The following is a 23,946-nucleotide window of genomic DNA, read 5'->3' as shown; positions in this document are numbered from 1 at the left end:
CCCACTGCATAAAGTTAATCTGAAAAATAATGCGGTACTACCATTCATAAGGCAACATAATTGTCACCCAAGGCTGTGGAAGGCAGTCGGCCAGTTATAGAAAGCCTCTTACAACAAGGAGTTCTGGTCACTACCAGTAGCCTCTGTAACACCCCTATATTACCAATCCCCAAACCAGGAATGAATAATGAACAGAGATTTGTGCAGGATCTCCAAGCCATTAATAAGATAGTTGTTTCTCTTTCCCCTGTGGTTCTGGATATCAGTGTTATCCTTTCCAGTTTGTGCCCTCTCTGAATGCTATTCTGTAATAGACAACTGTTCTGCATTCTTCTTTATTCCCCTATATGAAGAGAGACAGTATTTGTCTGCATTTACATACAGTGGCAGATAGTGGCTGCCCCAAGGCTACACTGCGAGCCCCTCAGTTTATGCCACTGCAGTGAGGCAACATTTCAGTACACTCCAGCAAACCAGGAAGCAGCAATGTGCAGATGATTTGTTCATTGCATCCCCCACAATTATTGATATGAAAAAGACACTGTTGACACACCTGGCCAAAAAAGGACATAAAGTGTCCTTAAGCAAGTTGCAGCTTTGCCAATCTATAGTGCAGTATTTGGGGCACATACTTTCACAAGGGATTTGGAAATTAGGCCAGGACAGGATTGTGGGCACCATGAACACAAATTGAAAAGTTATCCTTTTTGTGCATGGTTAATTATTGCAGACATTGGGTCCCTGAATATCAAATGATGGCTAAGCCTCATTACCAAGTGTGCCTAATGAAATACAATGCAAATGAGAAATGCAGACCACTTTCAGTGATCTGAAAACAGCTCTATCTACTGCTTCTGCATTGGGCATACCAAACTATTCAATACCTTTTCAGTCCTTTGTAAATGAAAAACAGGGCTGTGCAAGCAGCACATTGACTCAAAAGCATGGGGACCTCAGGAGACCTATTGTCTATTATTCTGTACAATTACCATCAGTTGTAAAGGGTAGGCCTGGATGACTAGGATCTGTTGCTGCTGCTGTAATTATGGTAGAAAAATCAAATCCTAGTGTGCTAGATCACTCTTGTACCATTTTGGCTCCTAAAATCAGCTGCCACACAGCATTTTATGGCTACTAGAAGAACAGGATATGAGATCATGTTACTACCTAAACCCAATCTTTCTTTCCAGAGAACCCCTGACTTAAATCCCGACTCCTTTAAGCCCCTTACAGACCCTGATGGTATTTCTATTTATGATTGTGTAGTTATAATAGAAGCTACAACGCTGCCTATATGTTCAGGATATCCCTTTAGATAGCCCTGACTTGATACTATTTACTGATCAGTCCTCCTTCTATCTGTCAGATGCTCATCTCCTTTCTGGTTATGCTATTGCATCTTCATTTGAAACTTTGAGAGTTTATGTGCTCCCTCCTGGGGCATCTGCAAAAGGCCACAGAGCTTTTTTGCACTTACATGGGCTTGTATTTTAGGTACTAGGAAATTGGTCACTATTTATGCATTTGGGGCAACCCATGATTTTGGTACCCTTTGGAAACAGAGGTTTTATCACCTCTTCCAGAAAACCCATTCAGCTCTCCCATTTGATGATTAACCTGTTACAGGCTATTCTCCTGCCCTCTCGCCTTGCTATTGTCAAATGCAAAGCACACGCAGGAGAAAAGGATGAAATCTCCTGTGGCAATGCAGTGACAGACCCTGCTGCTAAACAAGCAAAATTGGCTCAGGTGGCAGTAGTTAAAATTATGACCCAACAGAAGCAGCAGTCACTTGCCCCTCCATTTGTTGATATCTGTGCAGCCCAGGCCTGGGCAGACGCCACAGAACGCAGCCATTGGAATTCTCGTGGCTGCGAACAAAGGAAGTCCAAGTTATGGACACCCCAGACGGAAGTGTCGTATGCCTTATGGAGTTCCTGTATGCCCTCGCTAAGTTGGCACATGGGCATGGCCATGCGGGTAAAAAAAAATGGGATCACTTATGCCATCGCACAACAATGATTTGTCCCGAGAATGCCAGCGGCTGCCCAGGTGTGTGAAACTTGTAGGATTAGTTTTCAGAACAATAGAGGAAAAACACCAGTGAAGTCTGACCACTTATCCATGCTTGAGGGGCCTTTTACTGGTTTTCAAATCGATTATGTGCACACGCCTGCAATGAAGTGGGTATGCTGGTAATTGTAGACATGTTTTCCAGATGGGTTGAGGCACTTACTGCTAGAAAGAACGATGCCAGCACTGTACTAAAATGTGTTACAAGAGATGTCCCTGGAGTTGGAGTCCCCAATAATACCAAAAGTGATAGGGGAACTCATTTCAGCCCAAGTCATTAAAGCACTTGGTCAGGCATTAGGATTCAATTGGCAATTACATATCCCATACCAACCTCAGTCTTCTGGTTTGGAGGGATGTGTGGAAAACACAATTGCAAAGGTCTACTAGGAGATGGCCTGCTGCATTGTCTATACCCTGTGAAATCAAATTAAACGCACAACTAAGCTGACTCCTTTTGAAATATTGATGGGAAGACCTATGCCAACAGGAGCACAGCCCGTGTTGACACCCACTCAGAGTGGTCTCATCTGGACTGATGGAGAATACATTGCAGTATGCCCAAGCTCTTTGTGAGACACTACAGGCAAGTCATGGGATGGTGGTATAGGTGCTGCCCAGGCCAGGGGGAAGTAATAATCACCCCTTTAAACCAGGAGATTATGTGTTAAATCACTAGGAAAAAGACTCTTTCTCCTTGGTGGAAAGATCCTTACCAAGTGCTGTTGACCACCAGAATGGTGCTGAAGGTGGCTGGTAAATCTGACTAGGTTCACATAACTCTGTACAAACTGGAAATACCGCTCTCCCTGAAGGCTGAACAGGAAAGCAAAAAGAAAAAAAGCTGCAGGACAAAGAATTTAGTGACTGTTGTGATGGGACTAATCCTTATCCTCACCTTAGGGAGAAAAGTGAAACAAACAAATACATTCTTGAAAATGGCTTATGAGTATGCTAATGGCACGAATGTGCCCAGTTGCTGGATATGCTTAGACATTCTCCATCATGAAAAAGCAGGATTCCCTTTGAGGACCATACAAATTTACCTGCTGGAGATACCTTACACACCCAGGGTCAGTTACAAATGAAACAGTGGTAAGAAGTAAATATTTTATTGGATGGTATTTCCCCAGTTACAACAATTACAACTCAATTAGTTCCAAATTGGAAGTTAGAGGGCAATTAGGTAGAGTCCTGAATGTTGGGGAAGAATAAGAATTGATGGAAAAGGGACCCTTGTAGGACAGAGCATCTGTGATCAGGTGTTAACTTCAAGATGGGATAAAGGAATAAATAAAGCCACCCTCAATGGTACTTTCTGGATTTGCAGGAACTGGGCCTACTGGTGTTTGCCAAAAGATTGGACTGGGGATTGGGGTACGTTATACCATTTATGCATCATACTTACAAATGAGCCTTATTGCGAAAGGAAACGGACAATTACAGAAAACGAGAGACTTTAGACAATAGCCAATGTCCAGGGTGGGACAATTAAAGAGAGAATTGATTATTATGGATTACGCATTAGAGAAATTAGTAAATGAAACATCATGTGCTTTTGGTCAGACTAGAAAGGCCTTTTCAGAAATATCTACCAAGTTAGTAGCAGAAATAACTGTAGCATTACAAAACAGAATGGCCCTAGACTTTGTGTTGTCTGAACAAGGAGGCACTTGTGCCGTAATAGGACAAGAATGTTGTACTTATGGCCCCGATGAATCAAAAAATAGAACTCATTTAACTGATCACATTAGACAGGCTGCTGGAAAAAAATCAAGAAAGTAGGGGATCAGTTTCATAATTACAATCCTGCGGGAGGACAGTGGCCATTTGGAAGCTTGAGTGGGTGGTGGGTTACATTGGTTCATTATGGTATAATACTGGGTGCAATAATTATAGTTGTATTCCTACTGCAATGCACATGTAGCACCTGGGGAAGGAATCAACCTCTTATTCCTGTATATTATAGAGAAAGGAGAGCTCCAGCAGATGAGGAAAACAAGGAGGATCATTTAGCTATGAGATCTTTACCCTGGGGAATGAAGTCCCTTTTGCTGACACTGATCTTTAAGGTTGATCTTACGATCAAAAAGGAGGGAACTGTGGGTCAGCAAAAGGGTTAATGAACTAAGTAGCTAACTTGCATTTTTCTGTTTGAACCTTGCAACTCAATATCCTAAGACAAGACCTGTAGACAGCAGACAGTCTTTCATAATCAGGATGCAGCACTGAGTGCAGACAGCCGAAAAGAGGAGCATGCACATGATTTAGTCACTTGTCTGTTCTATGATTAAAAATACCTTGTGCTACAGATATACTGACTTACTTATCTGCTTATGTAACTTGTATGCCAGTAGTCACGTATGTTCACCTGTTTAGAAGTATAAATATATAATTGATATTGTTCTGTAACTTAAAGCTTTGCTCATTCCTGCAAGCTCTCCATGCTGAATAAAGGTGTCACCACTTGAAGTCTAGTCTCTAAAGTTGTTTTTCTTCAACAATGGAAAAGAAAGACTGAGAGGAATATGGGTGAAACACAGGCAGTATCTTGGATGGGGATCTTGGTCTGTGTATACCAGTTGGACTGAAGGATCTGTTTACATGCTGTATGACTATGTCTCAGTCACAGCACCATAACTGCAGATCCAAAGAAAAGTGGTTAACACATGCAGTCTATACTTACTTCCCATGCTTCTCTGGGATGTAATCACAACATGGAAGTTGTCCAACACAAGAAATTCTGCAATTACTGGAAATCCAGAGTAACACACAAAATGCTGGAGGAACTCAGCAGGTCAGATAGCATCTATGGATGGGAATAAACAGTTGATGTTTTGGGCTGAGATCCTTCATTAGGACTCAAGGTTTCCTTTCCTTCATGAACTCAATCCCCCAACGTACTGATGAAAGGTCTTGGCCTGAAATGTCGACAGTAAATTACTTTCCATAGTGCTGCCTAACCTGCAGAGCTCCTCTAGCATTTTGTAGGCATCTGACAACTTAAGCTTCAGCTGTAGGCTGTCATTGGATGCAAAAAAGAGGCTATCTCTGTTGGAAATTAGGAAAGTAGCAGTGGAGAAAGAAAAAGAAAACCTTGCATTTTCCACTGTTAGTCTAATCAGCTCCTGGATTATTAAAGAATCTTTCCAAGTATCTTTGAGAAAACCTCCCAAACTCACAATCACCACCCCCAAGAAAGGGCAGGGCTATACACAATAAGAACAACACTAACTGGTTTCCGTTCCAATCTGATTGGGAATATATTATGGTTCCTTCACTATATCTGGGTCTAGCACCATTTTGGAAGCACCTTCATCGGAAGGACAAGCTTGTTCAAACAAACAGCTCACCATAGCCTTCTCCAGGAAACCATGGATGGGCCATAAAAGCTGGCTCTTTGACTCTGATAACAATAGCAAAAAGGTTTCTGGTAAGGAAGGAAGAAAGGAAGGCTTACCATTGAATGGGAGAGGTTGCAATCCACTTGTAAGTCTTCTCACAGTCTGTAGAATTCCATTCCTCAGCAGACCAGAAGTTCAGCTGCTGACTAAACAAAAATGCTGTATTAATGGGGGTATAGCACAGTGGTAGAGCATTTGACTGCAGATCAAGAGATCCCTGGTTCATATCCAGGTGCCCCCTCTTTTTATACATAATGGGGGTATAGCTCAGTGGTAGAGCATTGGACTACAGATCAAAAGGGCCCTGGTTCAATCTTTTGTTGGTAGCACAGCAGCATAGCTGAATGATGTGTTGGACTAAGGCTGATGGAGAAAGAGGAAAGAGGAAAAAGGGGATGATGGGCCGGGGATGGGGGCGGGGGGGAATAGAGGTTTAGGTGTACCAAAGGAATGATGGTCAAATGAACTGGGTGGGGGTTTCTGGGAGAGTGGGGGATGGAGGGTAATAGGAGGAAACAGATGGAGATAGGGTATGATGGGCCATTGGCACAAGGTGGGGGAAGAGTTCAGGAACGGTGAACAAAACCTATGTGGAGAGATGACTATACATGGAAGGAGAACACAGGAGGTGTAGGATGCCTGAAATTTGGAAAATTCAACTCATATTTTTGGGATGTAAACTACCCAAGCAGAATATGTGATGTCCTTCCAATTTCTGTTTTGCCTCTCCCACAGCAATGGAAATGACCAAGGACAGACAGATCGGCAAGGGCAAAGGAAGAAAATATAAAAAGACATACAACTAGATCTTGAATTATTCTGGTTGCATGTCATTATATTCATTGAGTCATATGACACAGCACCATGCCTTTTGGTATATCGGGTCCACGTCAACCATCAACTAGACATCTATACTAATTTCATTTTACTCTCTCTTTGCTTCCATCAACTATCCCCAGATTCCACCACTCACCTACACAGAGTAGGCAACTTACAAGGTCTAATTAACCTATCAACCTGGACATCTTAAGGATGTGGGAGAAAACCACAGCACCGGAATAAAACCCATACAGTTACAGGAAGATCAAGTAAATTTCACATAGACAGAACCCGAGGTCCAGAGTGAACCCAAGTCACGACAGCAGCCCTACCAGTGTGCCACTGTGTCAAGTGAAGAATCTCAGGATGAGTCAAGCATTTAGTACTTGGGTGAGGAGAAATTCTCTGAGCAGACAAGTTTGAGGTTTCGTATTTTGTGAGCACAAACCATGGTGTGACTTACACAGTGAACAGCAGGGCACTGAGGAGTGTGATAAAACAGTGATCTGGGAATACAGATCCATAATTTCTTGAATGTGGCATCACCTGTAAATGGGATATTATGCTGAAGTTGTATAAGACATTGGTGGGGCCTAATTTGGAGTATCGTGGCCACCTATCAATAAGAATGAAATCGTACAGAGAAAATGTATAAGGATATTGCTGGGACTTGAAGACCTGAATTTTAGGGAAAGGTTGAATAGGTTAGTACTTTATTCCCCAGAGCATAGGAGGATGAGGGGAGATTTAATAGGGATACACAAAATTATGAGGGGTATGGAGAGGGTTAATGCAAACTGGCCTTTTCCACCAAGAGTAGGTGAGACTAGAACTAGAGGCCATAGATTAAGGGTGAAAGGTGAAATATTTAAGGGGAACCTGAAGGGTAACTACTTCACTCCATGACTCTAAATTGCCAAAGGATTGTACTGTAAGATTTTACAGATCTCAGGAGTTGAGGGCCACAGATATTGGTTACAAGCCTTTTTTTTGCACCAAGTCCCACTGAATTTCTGACTTGTGCATTTTATTGGCTGGGAAGACCTTGGCGTATGAGGCACTAAGTAACCGACTGCACAATATCCACCCTCTGACCTACTCTGCAAAGACAAATATTTATCTGGTTGGTGAGATGAGCTTCTGGTCAATATATTGATGGAGTTTCAATGATGGTGGTGGTAATATCCCTGCTGGAAGTAGTCAATGCCGTGTACTTCTACGGCACAGCTGATATTGCGATTTATCATCCCAAGCCTAATGTTGTCCATATCTTGGTGCTCGCAGTCTTGAACTGCTTCATTTACATAGAACATAGAACAGTACAGCAAAGTACAGGCCCTTCAGCCCACAATGTTGTGCCGACCGCTTAACCTACTCTAAGATCAATCAAACCCTTCCTTGCCACTTAGCCCTCTACTTTCCATTTATCCACGTGTCTATATAAGAGTCATCTGCCTCTACCACAACCCTTGGCAGGGCATTCCATGCACCCACCACTCTCGGTGTAAAAAAAACTATCTCTAATATCTCCCACATACTTCCATCCAATCAGAATCAGGTTTATTATCACCGGCATGTGTCATGAAATTTGTTAACTTAGCAGCAGCAGTTCAATGCAATACATGATAGTGTAGAAAGAAAAATTAATATAAAATAAATCAATTACAGTAAGTACGTATATGTATATTGAATAAATTAAAATAGTGCAAAAATAGAAATAATACATTTTTTTTAAAAGTGAGGTAGTGTTCATGGGTTCAATGTCCATTTAGGAATCAGATGGCAGAGGGGAAGAAGCTGTTCCTGAATTGCTGAGTATGTGCCTTCAGGCTTCTGTACCTCCTTCCTGAAGGTAACAGCGAGAAAAGGGCATGCCCTGGGTGATGGGGGTCCTAAATAATGGATGCCGCCTTTCTGAGGCATCACCCCTTGAAGGTATTTTGGATAATACAGAGGCTAGTATCCAAGATAGAGCTGACTAATTTTACAACTTTTTGTAGCTTCTTTCGGTCCTGTGCAGTAGCCCCACTATACCAACCAGTGATGCAGCCTGTCAGAATGCTCTCCACGGTACATCTATAGAAGCTTTCAAGTGTTTTAGGTGACAAAACAAATCTCTTCAAATTCCTAATGAAATATAGCTGCTGTCTTACCTTCTTTATAGCTGCATCGATACGTTGGGAGCAGGTTAGATCCTCAGAGATCTTAACACCCAGGAACTTGAAATTGCTCACTCTCTCCACTCCTGATCCCTCTATGAGGATTCGTTCATATTCCCTCATCTTACCCTTCCTGAAGTCCACAATCAGCTCTTTGGTCTTATTGACATTGAGTGCCAGGTTGTTTCTGTGACACCATTTAACTAGCTGGTATATCTCGCTCCATTTGAGATTCTGCCAACCATGGTTGTATCATCAGCAAATTTATAGATGGTATTTGAGCTATGCCTAGCCACACAGTCATGGGTATAGAGGGAGTAGAGCAGTAGGCTAAGCACACACCCCTGAGGTGTGCCAGGGTTGTTCACCTTAAAATAATGCCCTCTTGCTGTCCACTCTATCTATGCCTGTTATCATCCGGTACACCTCTATCAAGTCACCTTTCATCCTCCTTCATTCCAAAGAGAAAATCCCTAGCTTGCTCAACCAAAAGACATGGTCTCTTGTTACAACATGCACCCAACCACACCAACTTCTGAGGTTTAAACTTTGGAATATGGCTATCTGGCATGGCCTCCTTAAGGGTTCAGGTCCATCCCACCCATTGGTAATCATGCTTTGGGCACCAAGAATTGAGTATTTAAAGAGCATCTGAACTGAGCCTCAGTGCTCAATCGTAAGCCGAACTAGGGATATCATCTAGCATTTTGTTTTTGCTCAGTTCTTGATCCAGCTTTATATCGTGTCTCGATTCCAACTTCGAATACTCCAGTATTTGGGTCCTAGCCATCTTCATCAAGGTCTCTTGTCTCAGTACTTTGAGCCAATATGGATCCAGTGTAGTATTAGAGCCCCTCGGCCAGTGTGGCCAGACACAGTGAGAGGATTTCCAGACAGAACCTGGAGATACACAACCTCCAGACCGCCGCGGACCAGCTATTGCAAGGAGGATCCCAGGGTCACTCGGGTGACGCTGTCGGTCTCTCTGCGGAATCCAGAGAGATTTGACGGAGACCCAGGTGCTTGCTGTGGCTTCCTCTTCCAATGTTCATTGGTGCTCGAACTCCAGCCGTCCTAGTTCCCCTTGGAGCACAGAAAAGTGGCTTTCACAGTCTCTCTCCTGATCTCTCTGCATTGGCAATAAAAGTTGGAGATTTGCATGGATTTGGAGGAATTCATGACCACCATGAGAAATGTATTTTATCATTCCGCTGGCGCAAACAGAGCCTCAGATGTTCTGATGAAGCTGCATCAGGGAATTCGGTCAGTAGCTAATACGCTATAGCATTCCAAACTTTGGCGCAACAGAGTGGTTGGAACAGGGAAGCCCTGGCCACTCTGTATCTCCGCGGACACAGGGACGAACTAATGGAAGCCCTCGCCTTGGGAGAGCCAAGAGATTCTTATCGACCAGATCTATTTGCCTTGAGAATCGTCTGGCAGAGCGCAAGATGGACTACATTACGAGGCCAAAGAGGGCAAGCCCGAGCCCGGCCTCAATCCATTGTGGTTCCACCCCACCCCTCGGACCATGACCTGCTCGGGTCATCGGCAAGCCCGTGCAGATCGGTTACACCAGGCTCTCCGCCCATGAGAGGACCCTACATCAGAATCAAGGCTGATGCTATTACTGCAGGGTAGCATGTCACCTGCAGGTTGAATATCTGAAGATGCAGACACCTGGAGAACTGCTAAAATCATCCAGTATCAGGAGGACTGTGATGGTAGCAGCCACAACTCCCAATCCCACAGATTCTGGTCTCGTGCTGAAGGTGGAGTTCACCATGGGTAAGAACTTGAAGCAGGTAAAGGATTTTGTGGGCTCTGGGGCAGCAGGTAATTTCCTGGACTTAGCAACTGCCTGTTGGCACGACATACTGCTGTAAGAGTTGAGTCGGTCCATGCCCGCAATTGTCTTAGACGGCCACCCACTAGGTTCTGGGCAGATCCAGTGACAGACTGTGGTCTTGCAGGACGGGGGACCATGTGGAAGACATTGGTTTCTACATTATTGACTCTCCACTCATACCCCTGATCCTCCAGTACCCTCGGCTGTCCCAGCATAACCCATATTTGTGGACTGGAGGGAGGGGAGAATCATTGCTTGGTCCAGTCATTGTAAAAGGGTATGTTGGTGTTCCGACACCCAGACTCTCCCGAGACCAATGACCAGCAAAGGGGCAGACTTCAGTGGGAGGTAACCTGATTCCCAACGAATCCAGCTGCCAGATCCCGACTAAAGGGAAGATTCCTAAATGCAGACCCTTGGAGCCTGCTCCCTGGGCACAAGGACCATCTGTAACACCTCATTGCCATTACCTGAGGATACAACAGAGTTCAGTGAACCCAGGGAGGAGACTCGGAGGTTGGTCAAACCACCCCACCACCTAAGAGGCCTCAGGAGTCATCCTTGAAGGAGGGTTCAGAAAAACTTGCAACACCCAGGCCAGTCATAGTTCCTTCCATGTACATGGACTTTGAAGAGGTCTTGAGCAGGAGAAAGGTGCCCTAGACTGTGCCATAGACTTCAGCCTGGTACTTGTCAACAGGAGTCCATGTTGGGGCTGCTTCTTTTTACGTTGTACATCAACGATTTGGATTATGGAATACAGGTTTCCCCCGCCATCCGAAGGTAGAGCGTTCCTATGAAACGGTTCATAAGCCAAAATATCGTAAAGCAAAGAAGCAATTACTATTTATTTATATGGGAAAATTTTGTGAGCGTTTGCAGACCCAAAAATAACCTACCAAATCATGCCAAATAACACATAAAACCTAAAATAACAGTAACATATAGTAAAAGCAGGAATGATATGATAAATACACAGCCTATATAAAGTAGAAATACTCCCCTACAACAATTGCCTGCACAGATCTCCATAGCAAAAATCTCACACAAGCGCCGTTGGCAGAAAATTTCACACAAGCGCTGTTGGCAAAAACACTCACTCCAATAACCTTTAAGCTATGAAGCTGCCAAATCATACCAGATAACACGTAAAAATAAACAGCCTATATAAAGTAGAAATAATGTCTGTACAGTGTAGTATCACTTACCGGAATTGGGACAGCGCAGAGCACACTGATGATGGTGTGTTAGCCTGAATCGTCGCAGGTTGGGGTGGTGCAGTGGCCCCCACCCTCCGGGCCACCGACCGATCCGCGAAGAACGCAGTGGTGCAGCGGTAGCCGGGAGGCACACAGCACATCTTTAAGAAAAAAGCCGAAATAAACATGCTAATTAATTAGGTGCCGCCCGGCACGTAATTGTCGGCCCAGATCAGAGGCGATACAATCGGCAATCACTTCTGATCTGGGCCGACAATTACGTGCCGGGCGGCACCTAATTAATTAGCATGTTTATTTCGGCTTTTTTCTTAAAGATGTGCTGTGTGCCTCCCGGCTACCGCTGAATTCCCCGCGAATCGGTATCTGTCTGCGGCCTGGGGGTTGGGGTGGTGGGACACTGGGGTGTCATCTGTTTCCATTAGGGCAGGCAGCTCATCTTCTCCTATGACTGCCTGCCTCGATGTCGAAGGTCGAGGTTCGTCATCTGCTGTGGCTGATGCAGAAGGCTTGCTTGACTGCTGAGCCTCGCACATTTTTCTATCATACAGTTCTTTGTAAGCACTCAAACCATCCTGCAAATATCCCCTAAACCGACGTACCCTTTCAAAATTAAAGTCATACTTTATCATTGCAGTGAAAATCTCACGCAGTTGCTTCACTATCGCTACTGCATTCGGTTTTGATTGTTATCCTTTCCTCTTCCAATTGCATCAGCTCTTCATCTATCAGCTCTTGGTCATGAGATGCCAAAACCTCTTCAACATCATCTTCGTCAGCTTCCACAAGCCAAACTCACTTTGTCCTTACTTCGTTCACCACGATCGAAACGCTTCATTATGTCTAGTTTTGCGCTAAGTGTAACACCCTTACGAGCCCTTTCAAGCTTTTCCAACACCTTAGAACTCACCTTGCTAACGGCTGCTCACAGGCAAGTGTTTAAGCAATGCCAGCGAGAATGCCATTCCGAATCCGGGGGAGAGCGGCTGCTTGGGGCGCGCGTTGCCTTTTATCGCGCGCTGATGTGAAAACACCTTCTGTTAGCGAAAACAGGGTACTAACGTAAGTCTTTTTTAACAGTGAGGTTTCGTAAAGCGAACGTTCGAAAAGCGGGGGACACCTGTGTAGATGGCTTTGTGGCTAAGTTTGCTGATGATACAAAGATAGGTGGAGGGGCCGGTAGTGCTGAGGAAACAGAGAGTCTGCAGAGAGACTTGGATAGATTGGAAGAATAGACAAAGAAGTGGCAAATGAAATACAATGCTGGAAATTGTATGGTTATGCACTTTCGCAGAAGAAATAAACGAGCAGACTATTATTTAAATGGGGAGAGAACTCAAAGTTCTGAGATGCAACGGGACTTGGGAGTCCTCGTGCAGGTTAACCTCCAGGTTGAGTCGGTGGTGAAGAAGCCGAATGCAATGTTGGCATTCATTTCTAGAGGAATAGAGTATAGGAGCAGGGATGTGATGTTGAGGCTCTATAAGGCGCTGGAAGACCTCACTTGGAATACTGTGGGCAGTTTTGGTCTCCTTATTTAAGAAAGGATGTGCTAACGTTGGAGAGGGTACAGAAAAGATTCACTAGAATGATTCTGGGAATGAGAGGGTTAACATATGAGGAAATTTTGTCCGCTCTTTGACTGTATTCCTTGGAGTTTAGAAGAATGAAGGGGGACCTCATAGAAACATTTCGAATGTTGAAAGGCCTGGACAGAGTGGATGTGGCAAAGTTGTTTCCCATGATGGGGGAGTCTAGTACGAGAGGGCATGACTTAAGGATTGAAGGATGCCCATTCAAAACAGAGATGCGAAGGAATTTTTTTAGCCAGAGGGTGGTGAATCTATGGAATTTGTTGCAACAGCGGCAGTGGAGGCCAAGTCATTGGGAGTATTTAGGGCAGAGATTGATAGGTATCTGAGTAGCCAGGGCATCAAAGGTTATGGTGAGAAGGCGGGGGAGTGGGACTAAATGGGAGAATGGATCAGCTCATGATAAAATGGCAGAGCAGACTCGATGGGCCGAATGGCCGACTTCTGCTCCTTTGTCTTATGGTCTTATGGTCTTGTCCTCCACATGATCAATTATACACACTCTCAGTCCCAGAGAGAAGCACAATGGAGGAGTATATAAGGGAAGCTCTTGCCATGGGGGTTCATTCAGTCCTCCACCTCACCCACTGGTGCAGACTTCTTCTTCGAACAAAAGGAGGATGGGAGTCTGTGGCCATGCATTGATTATAGGGAATTAAACCACATAATGGACAAGAATCATTACCCCCTTCCATTCACGAATACTGCCTTTGAGATTCTCCAAGAGGCAAGAGTATTCACTAAGCTAGACCTCTGGAGTGCATACAATCTGGTCCGTAAATAGGAAGGTGATGAGTGGAAGACAGCATTCAATACACCGATGGGGCACTGAATGCTCCAGCAGTTTTTCAGGCCTTTAGAAATGACATGCTCTAGGAGGTAGATGTCTTGGGTACCTAGTGGCTGCAGTGTTGTCTCAACGGTCACCCCAGACGGTAAACTGCACCCATGTGCATTCTTCTCCAGGCAGCTATCCCTGGCAGAGGGAAACTATGACGGAAGTATGCCTTCATCTACTTGGATGATATCCTAACCTTCTCAAGGTCCATGGAGGAGAATGTCACTCACTTCAGGGACATTTTAAAGAGGCTTCTAGACCATGGACTTTATGTCAAGTTAGAGAAGTCCGAATTTAATGTAACAACTGTTTCATTTTTGGGTTTCATCATCTCCAATGTGATCTCAAGATGGACCATACGAAGACCCAAGCAGTCAGAGACTGGCCACCACCATCCAGTATCAAACAAGTCCATCAATTCCTGGGGTTTCCTACTTTTGCTGGAAGTTCATCGGGAAGTTCAGCTCAGTGGCAGCTCTGGTGATGGCTCTAACTAAGAGATCCACAGACCCTTTTGTCTGAACTACTGAAGCAGAGGCTGTTTTTGCAGAGCTTAAACAGTGGTTCACAACAGCTCCCATCTTGGTTTCACCTAACCCGGACCTTCCTTTCATCATGGAGGTGGACACCTCAGACATCAGAGCAGGTGCAGCGTTCTCGCAACAGTCACCTTCAGACGGTAAACTGCTCCCATGTGTGGTCTTCTCCAGGCTGCTATCCCTGGCAGAGCGAAACTATGACATCGGGAATTGGGAGCTTCTTGCAGTTAAGTTAGCTTTAGAGGAATGGCATCACTGGCTTGGGGGGCCAAGCACCCTTTTATCATTTGGACAGACCACAAGAACCTGGCTTATATTTAGGAGGCCAAGAGACTGAATTCCAGGCAGGCCAGGTGGTCCCTTTCCTTCAACCATTTTAACTTTGTCCTGACCTATTGACCAGGGTCAAAGAATCGAAAACCAGATGCATTGTCGTGTCAGTTCAACTGACCACTACTTTGCCCCAAGTGAAGGTGCTGGCGCCAATCTGTTAGGGAATTGACGAGCTTGTTCTCAGGGCCCAGGAACAAGGGGAGACTCCTAAGGACAGTCCTCCAGGTTGACTGCTTGTCCCAAGCTCCATCAGGTCACAATAATCCAGTGGAGACATTCATTGAGAATGACTGCTCACCTAGGGATTGCCAGGAGTCTCGAGTACATCAAGAGAAGGGATTGGTGGCCTGAAAGGGTGAGTGAAATCTGACAATACGTGCAGGCATGTGAGGTGTGCACCCGGATCAAGAAGCCCCATACCCAACTTCAAGGACTCCTGCATCCACTACCTGTTCCAGACAGACCATGGGCACACATCTCCATGGACTTTGTCACAGGTCTTCCACCTTCCAGGGGGAAGATCACCATCATGGTAATGTCAATTGATTTTCAAAGGCCTGCAGATTCATTGCCTTGGACAAGTTATCATCTGCAATAGAAACAGCTGAAATTGTCCTGGACCAGGTCTTCAAATTCCATGGTTTTCTGCTGGACATAGTCGCGGACCACATTCCACAATCCGCAACACATTTCTGGAGGATATTTTGCAAGCCGACTGGGGCAACAGCGAGTTTTTCTTCTGGGTTTCACAGCCAGATGGAGCAGGTGAACCAAGATATGGATGCCTGGCCTCTGAAAGACCAGACAAGTGAAACAACCATTTGATGGGGGCAGAGGTCACACACAACACTTTACAGCATTGGGCGCATGGAATGTCCCCTTTCGAGTACCACTTTGGGTATTCTCCACCACTCTTTCCTGAGCAGAAGGCTGAGGTTGGGGCTCCTGTGGCTGAAGATCTCATCCAACACTGCAAGGAGAAATGGACTAAGGCAAGGGAGATTTTGTTAGCCTCTATTCGGAAAACTGAAATAAAGGCTAACTACAAGAGAGGACAGGGACCAGTTTTGTAGCCTGGGCAATGGGTCTGGCTGTCGACTCAGGATTTGCCTCTCTGGGTGAAGTCTAGGACAGGGGTCCCCAACCTTTTTTGCATTGCAGACCAGTTTCATATTGACCATATTCTTGCAGACCGGCCAACCCGGGCGGGGGGGGGGGGGGGGGAGCGGGGGGTAGGGTTGCCAATGGACAAGAGTAGCAGTCAAATATGTTGTGTTTACCCTGAGAAAGACTACCATGACCATGAAGCCTTGCGCGGGCACCAGTGCGCATGCGTGACCTGCGCATGCGTGTATGCGCCGATTTTTTTCTACAAATCGTTTTTGGCGATTCTGTTCGGGGGGGGAGGGGAATTGTTAATCACGACCGGAATATAGGTGATAAGTGGCTAATACACCCAACTTCGTTTCTAAAAGGGTTTATCTAACAAATTTAATATTAAACACACAGCGCATATTTTCCTCGCATGAATATAGTGATAAGTCAATTATCAGGGGAGGACAGGGGAGCTTGAAGTAAGTGTTGAACGAACTTCCAGTATAAGTGGTAGAGGCAGGTTCGATATTATCATTTAACGAAAAATTGGATAGGTATATGGACAGGAAAGGAACGGAGGGTTATGGGCTGAGTGCAGATCGGTGGGACAAGGTGAGAGTAGCTATCAGCACGGACTAGAAGGGCCGAGATCGCCTGTTTCCGTGCTGTAATTGTTATATGGTTATATAAGTAAGTCAAAGGCATCATAACGTTTTAAGTAACGTTTGGATATTAAACACACAGCACATATTTTCCCCGTATGAACATATAAAATCATTGCAACACACCAATATCGCTGAATCAGTGGGAGCCCTGGGCTTGTTTCCCTGCAACAAGACGGTCCTATCGAGGAGTGATGGGAGACAGCGATACTCGAACGGGGTTCCTGATGTCCAATCCATTCCGCAATTTAGTTTTCGTTGCATTCATTGCAGAGATACGTTGGAAATAGAAGCAACGTTTTCAGTGCTTTCGTGGCTAGCTCAGGATACTTAACCTTGACTTTGATCCAGAATGCCGGCAGAGATGTTATGTCAAACATACTTTTCAGCCCGCCGTCATTTGCAAGCTCGAGGAGTTGATCTCCTTCCCACGCTGACATGGATGACGCGCGGGTAATGACCTCGCGTGCGTTCAAGCTCAACAGGGGGCGTAACAGGGAATGAGGAAAGGTGCAGCTGACTCATATCGTTTCCTCGCGGCCCGGTAGCACATGCTTCGCGGCCCGGTACCGGTCCGCAGCCCGGTGGTTGGGGACCGCTGGTCTAGGAAATTGGTGCCCAAGTTCATTGGACTCTTCAGGATTCTCAGGAAAGTAAACCCAATGGCTTCCACCTTGCAGCTCCCCAAGACCTTCAAGATCAATCCCACTTTCCACTTTTCGAAATTAAAACATGTGAACACCAGCTCATTAGCCCCACCAGCTCATTAGTCCCACCACCATCAGAACCACCAACACCCAGATTTGTTAATGGGGAACTGATTTTCACTATAAAAAGAATTCTGGATTCACAAATTGTACGGGGTGTTTGACAGTCCCTCGTGGAGTAGGAACAATTTGGACCTAAAGAACGGTGCTGGATTCCTGAAAGGGACATTGTAGATCTGGAACTCAACCACGACTACCATCATTGTCTCTCCAAGCAGCCAGGGCTATCAGAAGTCGGCTGTAAGGGAGGGGGTCCTGTTACGGCGTTTAGACGCGCTCATTCTTCAGAATATAGCTATCTTAAAGGGTTCAGGACTGTTGGCCATAAAGAATGATAGTTTACAAATCACTGAATTCAAATGAATCAAGGACAGTGGAAGCAGGCAAACTACCTGTCCTTGTCTTGTTGCATGCTTGGGGATGGAGGCTGCCATTTTACAAAGACACTCTATTCTCCATTTTCTGAGCTTGACATGCTGGGCTTGATCAATGTTTTAAAGAAGACACAATGATGCTTCAGGTAATCTGCTGGACTAGAGATCATTCCCAAATAAGAAGTTATTTGGGAGATGTTCTTTGGTTGGATATTATATGCAGATTTGTGAATGTTGGGGTCTGCAACTGGCCTGGAGTGATTCCAGCTGGTTACTGATTGAGAACAAAGAGCTATAAATTATCGACTGTCACTTGATGGGAAGAGGGTAATAAATGGATGCTGGCTTGGAGCAGAGCCAATAACAAGGTGTTAAAGGACAGACACATGGCCTGTGCCAATGACACTGGAATGCAATATTGGAATTGATAAGGAATGGATAGAGAAGTGAATGTTTCATGTGTGCTGGCAGCAGTAACCTCAAAGAATAACTATTGCAGATACAGGCGTGAGTGACCCTACATGAAACACGTGGCGAGTTAATCGGGAACATGAGGAATGCCTGGCCAACGTAAACTCTTTTGCCTGGTCAATACCTTTGCTATTCTTTGACTATTCAAGAGAGTCAGGGATACCTAGTAAGTGTAGACATAAGGTATTTAGTGTTTGAATTCACATACCTGTTAGTTTAAACAATAAAAGTATTTGTCAATAAATACAGATCTCTCTGTGCCTCACTAATCATTGTTGTAAGAGGTATTTTTTTACACAACAAGGACCATCTCGCTAATTGGCAATCATGTTTTGGGCACCAACAGTTGAGTATTTAAAGAGCACCTGAACTGAGGTTTGGTGTTCAATCCTAAGCTTAACTAGAGATATCGTCTAGCATTTTGTTTTTACTCAGTTCTCATTGCATGTTTATACTGTGTCTCGATTCCAGCCTTAGATACTCCAGTAGTTGGGTCCTAACCACCCCCATCAAGGTTTCTCATCACAGTCTCTAATTTGCTAAGGAATTGCAAATGGAATTGAGCATAGTGCAACCATCGGTGAACGTTGCTACTTCTGATTTTCTGATGGAAGGAAAGTCTTTGATGAAGCAAACGAAGATTGTTGAGCCTAGGGCACTGCCCCAAGGAACTCCTGCAGTAATCTCCAGGGATGATGGCTCTCTGACATTATCTTTCTTCTTGCAAGATAGGACTCTAACCACTGGAAGTATTTTCCCTTTCATGTCTATTAGCTATGATTTTACCAAGACCCTTTGATCCCACAGTTGGTCAAATACTGCAATGACATCAAGGTCAGTCATTCTCACATCATCTTACAATTCAGCTCTTTGGTCCATTTCAGACCAAGGCCTGTGATCAGTTCAGGAGCCTAGTGAAACCATAACTAGGTATCAGTGCAGTTTATTACTAAGTGCCACTCGATGGTACACTTTACATTGGCTGTGGGAGGCATCTGATCAACAGATATGGTGTCAGAATTTTCTCTTCTTCCAATCCTATGCCCACTAGCTTCTGAGAGCCCTCATCCACCCCCAGCCTCTGAGCCCTAATTCTTTAATGGACCAGTTTCCAAACCCAAACTTCCCAAAACTCAATTCTTCCACCAACCAAATCCATGTTTCATCTTTTCTGCACTCAGCATACACCCACCTTCCCAAAACCCGTCCTGGTCAGCTGGATCCCTGCCCTCTGGCCCTCCAATACTATTAATTCTGCTTCTTGTACCGCTCTAGCCAACCAAGCATTTCACTTGCCTCCAAATCTTCCATCATTTGGGCTTCTAATCACTTCCCTACTTACCCCACTGGATTCTATTCCCTTCCTATTACACCCTGCCAGCACCTACACAAGGACGGTGCATGCATACAAAGACTTCTGTCTACCCTTCTCATTGCCTCAGCAAAGCCAGCATAATCAAAGACTCCACCCACCCCAGATATTCTTTCTTCTCCCCGCATCCACGGGTAGAAGCTACAAAAGTCTGAAAGCACAAACCACCAGTCTCAAGGAGAGCTTCTATCCTACTGTTACCAGACTTTTGAATAGATAAAATGGATTCTTAATCTCACAAACTACCTTGTTATGATTTGCAACTTTAGTGTAGGGTTCAATTCTCCCTGCTGTCTGTAAGGAGTTTGTACGTTCTCCCATGACCATGTGGGTTTCCTCCAGATATTCTGGTTTCCTGCCACATTCCAAAGATGTATGGGTTAGGATTAGTGAATTGTGGGCATGCTATGTTTGCACAGGAAGTGTGGCAACACAGGCGGGCTACCCCAAAAGCGATTGTTGATCATTGAGCAAAATGACACATTTCACTGTATGTTTCGATGTTTCATTGTGCATGTGACAAATAAAGCTAATCTTTAGTTTTTATACTCACTTTCTCTGTAACTGTTACACCTTATTTTGCATTGTTAATGTTTTACATTGTTCTATCTCAATGCACTATGTAATGATTTGATCACTCTCATCCTAGCTATTCTGCATTGACTTCCTGTATCTTTCAGAATTGACTTTAAAGTTTTCTTACTTGTTTTTAAATCTCTTACTGGTACATCACAGATTTGTTTTCATTTCATAATCCTGCTCAAACTCTCAGGTCTTCTTCTGGCAGTCTCTCAAATTAAAACAATCTCTCTCAAATGGTAATCATCAGATCAGCTTTTTTGGACTACGCTCCTAAACAGTGGAATTCAATACCTAAAGCTATAAGGGATGCAGACTCAGTTGACACTTTTAAACGCCAGTTCTAAAACTATTTAACCTTGCTCTTAACTAACAACTTTTTATCTTTTATTTTCGTGTTCATTTTTATTTTTTATTTTATTTTCATGTTTGCACATTATCCCATTGTAAAGCAGTGTGAACTGTATCATCTATATAAAAAGTGCTCAAAAATATGTTCTCATTAATATTATGTGCGGACCATTTCGGTGTTGGAGAATTTCACCTGAGATTAAATGATACCAACAATCTCTCCACTCTGCCACAGTGAGTTGATGTCATTTATGGAAATTCTCCAGAGTAAATTCTCAGGTCATGATGAATAACAGAGAGAAATCCCCAACCCACTCTCCTCCCTGTGGAAATTCAAGCCCCTTGATCCTTACCTGGAAGTACACATTTCACACTCTCCGTCATCCCTGTCACTCTCATTTTGACTCTTCTCTTCACTGTCATTGACTTGTAAAATTGGACTGAACACGTTGCTAAATTTCAGTTTAGACAGCCGGCCCATATACCTGCAAGAAAAAATAACTGAACAGCTAAAAGGGCAACAGAAATAAACTATTTCAGTGACAGTGCACAAGAGAGAAACTAAAGACAGTGTTAAATTCAAAGAATAAATTCAAACAAATACACACAGCATAACAGTAAAAATATGAACCAGGGCATTACATAAAGCTACCAGAAAAAAAACAATAGGCCTGATTGGGAACAGGTTAGAGCTCAACAAAAGAAGTCATGAAAATAGACTGACGACAATAAGATCATAAAGTTCATAGATCATAGAGTTCAGGGTAATATATTGACACAATTGAGGATGCTGGGGAGAATGAGGGGTACAAAAGAGTGAATCAATGGGGTTAGGGTGCTGGGGGAGTGAGGAGTGAAGTGATGGGGGTAGAATTATGGGAGTGGTAAAGGGCAAATGTGGGTGATTGAGTGATAAGGGGAGTGAGGGGCTGAAGTTATGGGGAAAGAGTAGCTGGAATGGGGAGGGATGTGAGTCGGTAGATGCTGAGGGGAGTGAGACAATGATGAGGGAGGGTGGCAGGACACAACAGTCCTGTACAGACCAATCCCCATGAATACTGTACCCCAGTGTTATAGAGTGACAGATCAATCCCCACCGGTACAGTACCCCAGTGTTATACAGTGACAACCCAACCCCCCACTGGTCCTGTACCCATTTTATACAGTGACAGACCAATCTCCACCGGTCCCATCCCCAGTGTTATACAGTGACAGACCAATCCCCACCGGTACAGTACCCCAGTGTTATACAGTGACAGGCCAATCCCCACCGGTACAGTACCCCTATGTTATAGGGTGACAACCCAACCCCCCACTGGTCCTGTACCCATTTTATACAGTGACATACCAATCCCCACCGGTCCCATCCCCAGTGGTCTACAGTGACTAACCAATCCCCACTGGTCCTGTACCCATTTTATACAGTGACATACCAATCCCCACCGGTCCCATCCCCAGTGGTCTACAGTGACTAACCAATCCCCACTGGTCCTGTACCCATTTTATACAGTGACAGACCAATCCCCACCGGTCCCATCCCCAGTGGTCTACAGTGACTAACCAATCCTCACTGGTCCTGTACCCATTTTATACAGTGACATACCAATCCCCACCGGTCCCATCCCCAGTGGTCTACAGTGACTAACCAATCCCCACTGGTCCTGTACCCATTTTATACAGTGACAGACCAATCCCCACCGGTCCCATCCCCAGTGGTCTACAGTGACTAACCAATCCCCACTGGTCCTGTACCCATTTTATACAGTGACATACCAATCCCCACCGGTCCCATCCCCAGTGGTCTACAGTGACTAACCAATCCCCACTGGTCCTGTACCCATTTTATACAGTGACATACCAATCCCCACCGGTACAGTACCCCAGTGTTATACAGTGACAGACCAATCCCCACCGGTACAGTACCCCTATGTTATAGGGTGACAACCCAACCCCCCACTGGTCCTGTACCCATTTTATACAGTGACATACCAATCCCCACCGGTCCCATCCCCAGTGGTCTACAGTGACTAACCAATCCCCACTGGTCCTGTACCCATTTTATACAGTGACATACCAATCCCCACCGGTCCCATCCCCAGTGGTCTACAGTGACAACCCAACCCCCCACTGGTCCTGTACCCATTTTATACAGCGACATACCAATCTCCACCGGTCCCATCCCCAGTGTTATACAGTGACAGACCAATCCCCACCGGTACAGTACCCCAGTGTTATACAGTGACAACCCAACCCCCCACTGGTCCTGTACCCATTTTATACAGTGACATACCAATCCCCACCGGTCCCGAACCCAGTGTTATATAGTGACAGACCAATCCCCACCGGTACAGTACCCCAGTGTTATACAGTGACATACCAATCCCCACCGGTACTGTACCCATTTTATACAGTGACATACCAATCTCCACCGGTCCCATCCCCAGTGTTATACAGTGACAGACTTGTCATCACCAATACTGAACCCCAGTGTTAGACAGTGACTAACCAATCCCCACGTCCTGTACCCCATTGCTATACAGTGACACACCAATCCCCACCAGTACTGTACCCATTTTATACAGTGACACACCAATCCCCACCAGTACTGTACCCCAGTGTTATACCATGACAACCCAACCCCCCACTGGTCCTGTACCCATTTTATACAGTGACAGACCAATCCCCACTGGTCCTGTCCCCGGTGTTATACAGTGACAGACCTGTTGTTACCAGTACTGAACCCGAGTGTTAGACAGTGATTTCCCACGTCCTGTACCTCATTGCTATACAGTGACAGACCAATCCCCACTGGTCCTGTACCTAGTGTTATACAGTGACAGACCTGTCATCACCAGTACTGAACCCCAGTGTTAGACAGTGACAGACCTGTTGTCACCAGTACTGAACCCTAGTGTTAGACAGTGACTATCCAATCCCCACCAGTCCTGTACCCCATTGCTATACAGTGACAGACCAATCCCCACTGGTCCTGTCCCCAGTGTTATACAGTGACACACCAATCCCCACCAGTCCAGTACCCCAGTGTTTTACAGTGACAGATCCATACCCACCAGTACTGTACCCCAGTATTCTATAGTGACACACAGTGTTATAGTCACAGACCAATCCCCACCTGACCTGTACCCCAGTGTTTTACAGTGACACAGTGACAGACTAATCACCACCAGTCCAGTAATCCAGTGTTATACAGTGACAGACCAATCTCCACCAGTACCATACCAGTGTTATACACTGACAAAACAATGCCACCAGTACTGTACCCCTATGTTAAACAGTGACAGACCAATCCCCACCAGTCCAGTATTCCAGTGTTATACTGTGACAGAACCATCATCACCAGTATTGTTTGCCCATGTTATACAGTGACAGACCCAACCCCACCAGGACCAAGCCCCAGTGTTATAAAGTGACAGACCATTCCCCACCCCAGT

General features: G+C 45.0%; 1 protein-coding gene and 1 non-coding gene across 3 annotated transcripts in view; one reads left to right on the top strand and one right to left on the bottom strand.

Annotated features, from left to right (window-relative positions):
• Positions 1-23,946, bottom strand: part of st8sia6 (ST8 alpha-N-acetyl-neuraminide alpha-2,8-sialyltransferase 6) — a 71,053-nt gene that overhangs the window by 44,954 nt on the left and 2,153 nt on the right. For both annotated transcript variants that reach the window (XM_072248985.1, XM_072248986.1), the window contains exons 2-3: positions 20,848-20,979; positions 5,534-5,623 (exon numbers count right to left, since the gene is read on the bottom strand). In XM_072248985.1, the coding sequence (XP_072105086.1) occupies positions 5,534-5,623; positions 20,848-20,979 (222 nt within the window). The remainder of the gene's footprint in view (positions 1-5,533; positions 5,624-20,847; positions 20,980-23,946) is intronic.
• trnac-gca (transfer RNA cysteine (anticodon GCA)) lies at positions 5,647-5,718 on the top strand. The gene has a single exon. It is a non-coding gene; the product is annotated as a tRNA-Cys (tRNA).

This window comes from Mobula birostris, chromosome X (genome assembly GCF_030028105.1).
Source record: "Mobula birostris isolate sMobBir1 chromosome X, sMobBir1.hap1, whole genome shotgun sequence".
Classification (NCBI taxonomy): Eukaryota; Metazoa; Chordata; class Chondrichthyes; order Myliobatiformes; family Myliobatidae; genus Mobula; species Mobula birostris.
This window is presented reverse-complemented; position numbering and strand designations above follow the sequence as displayed.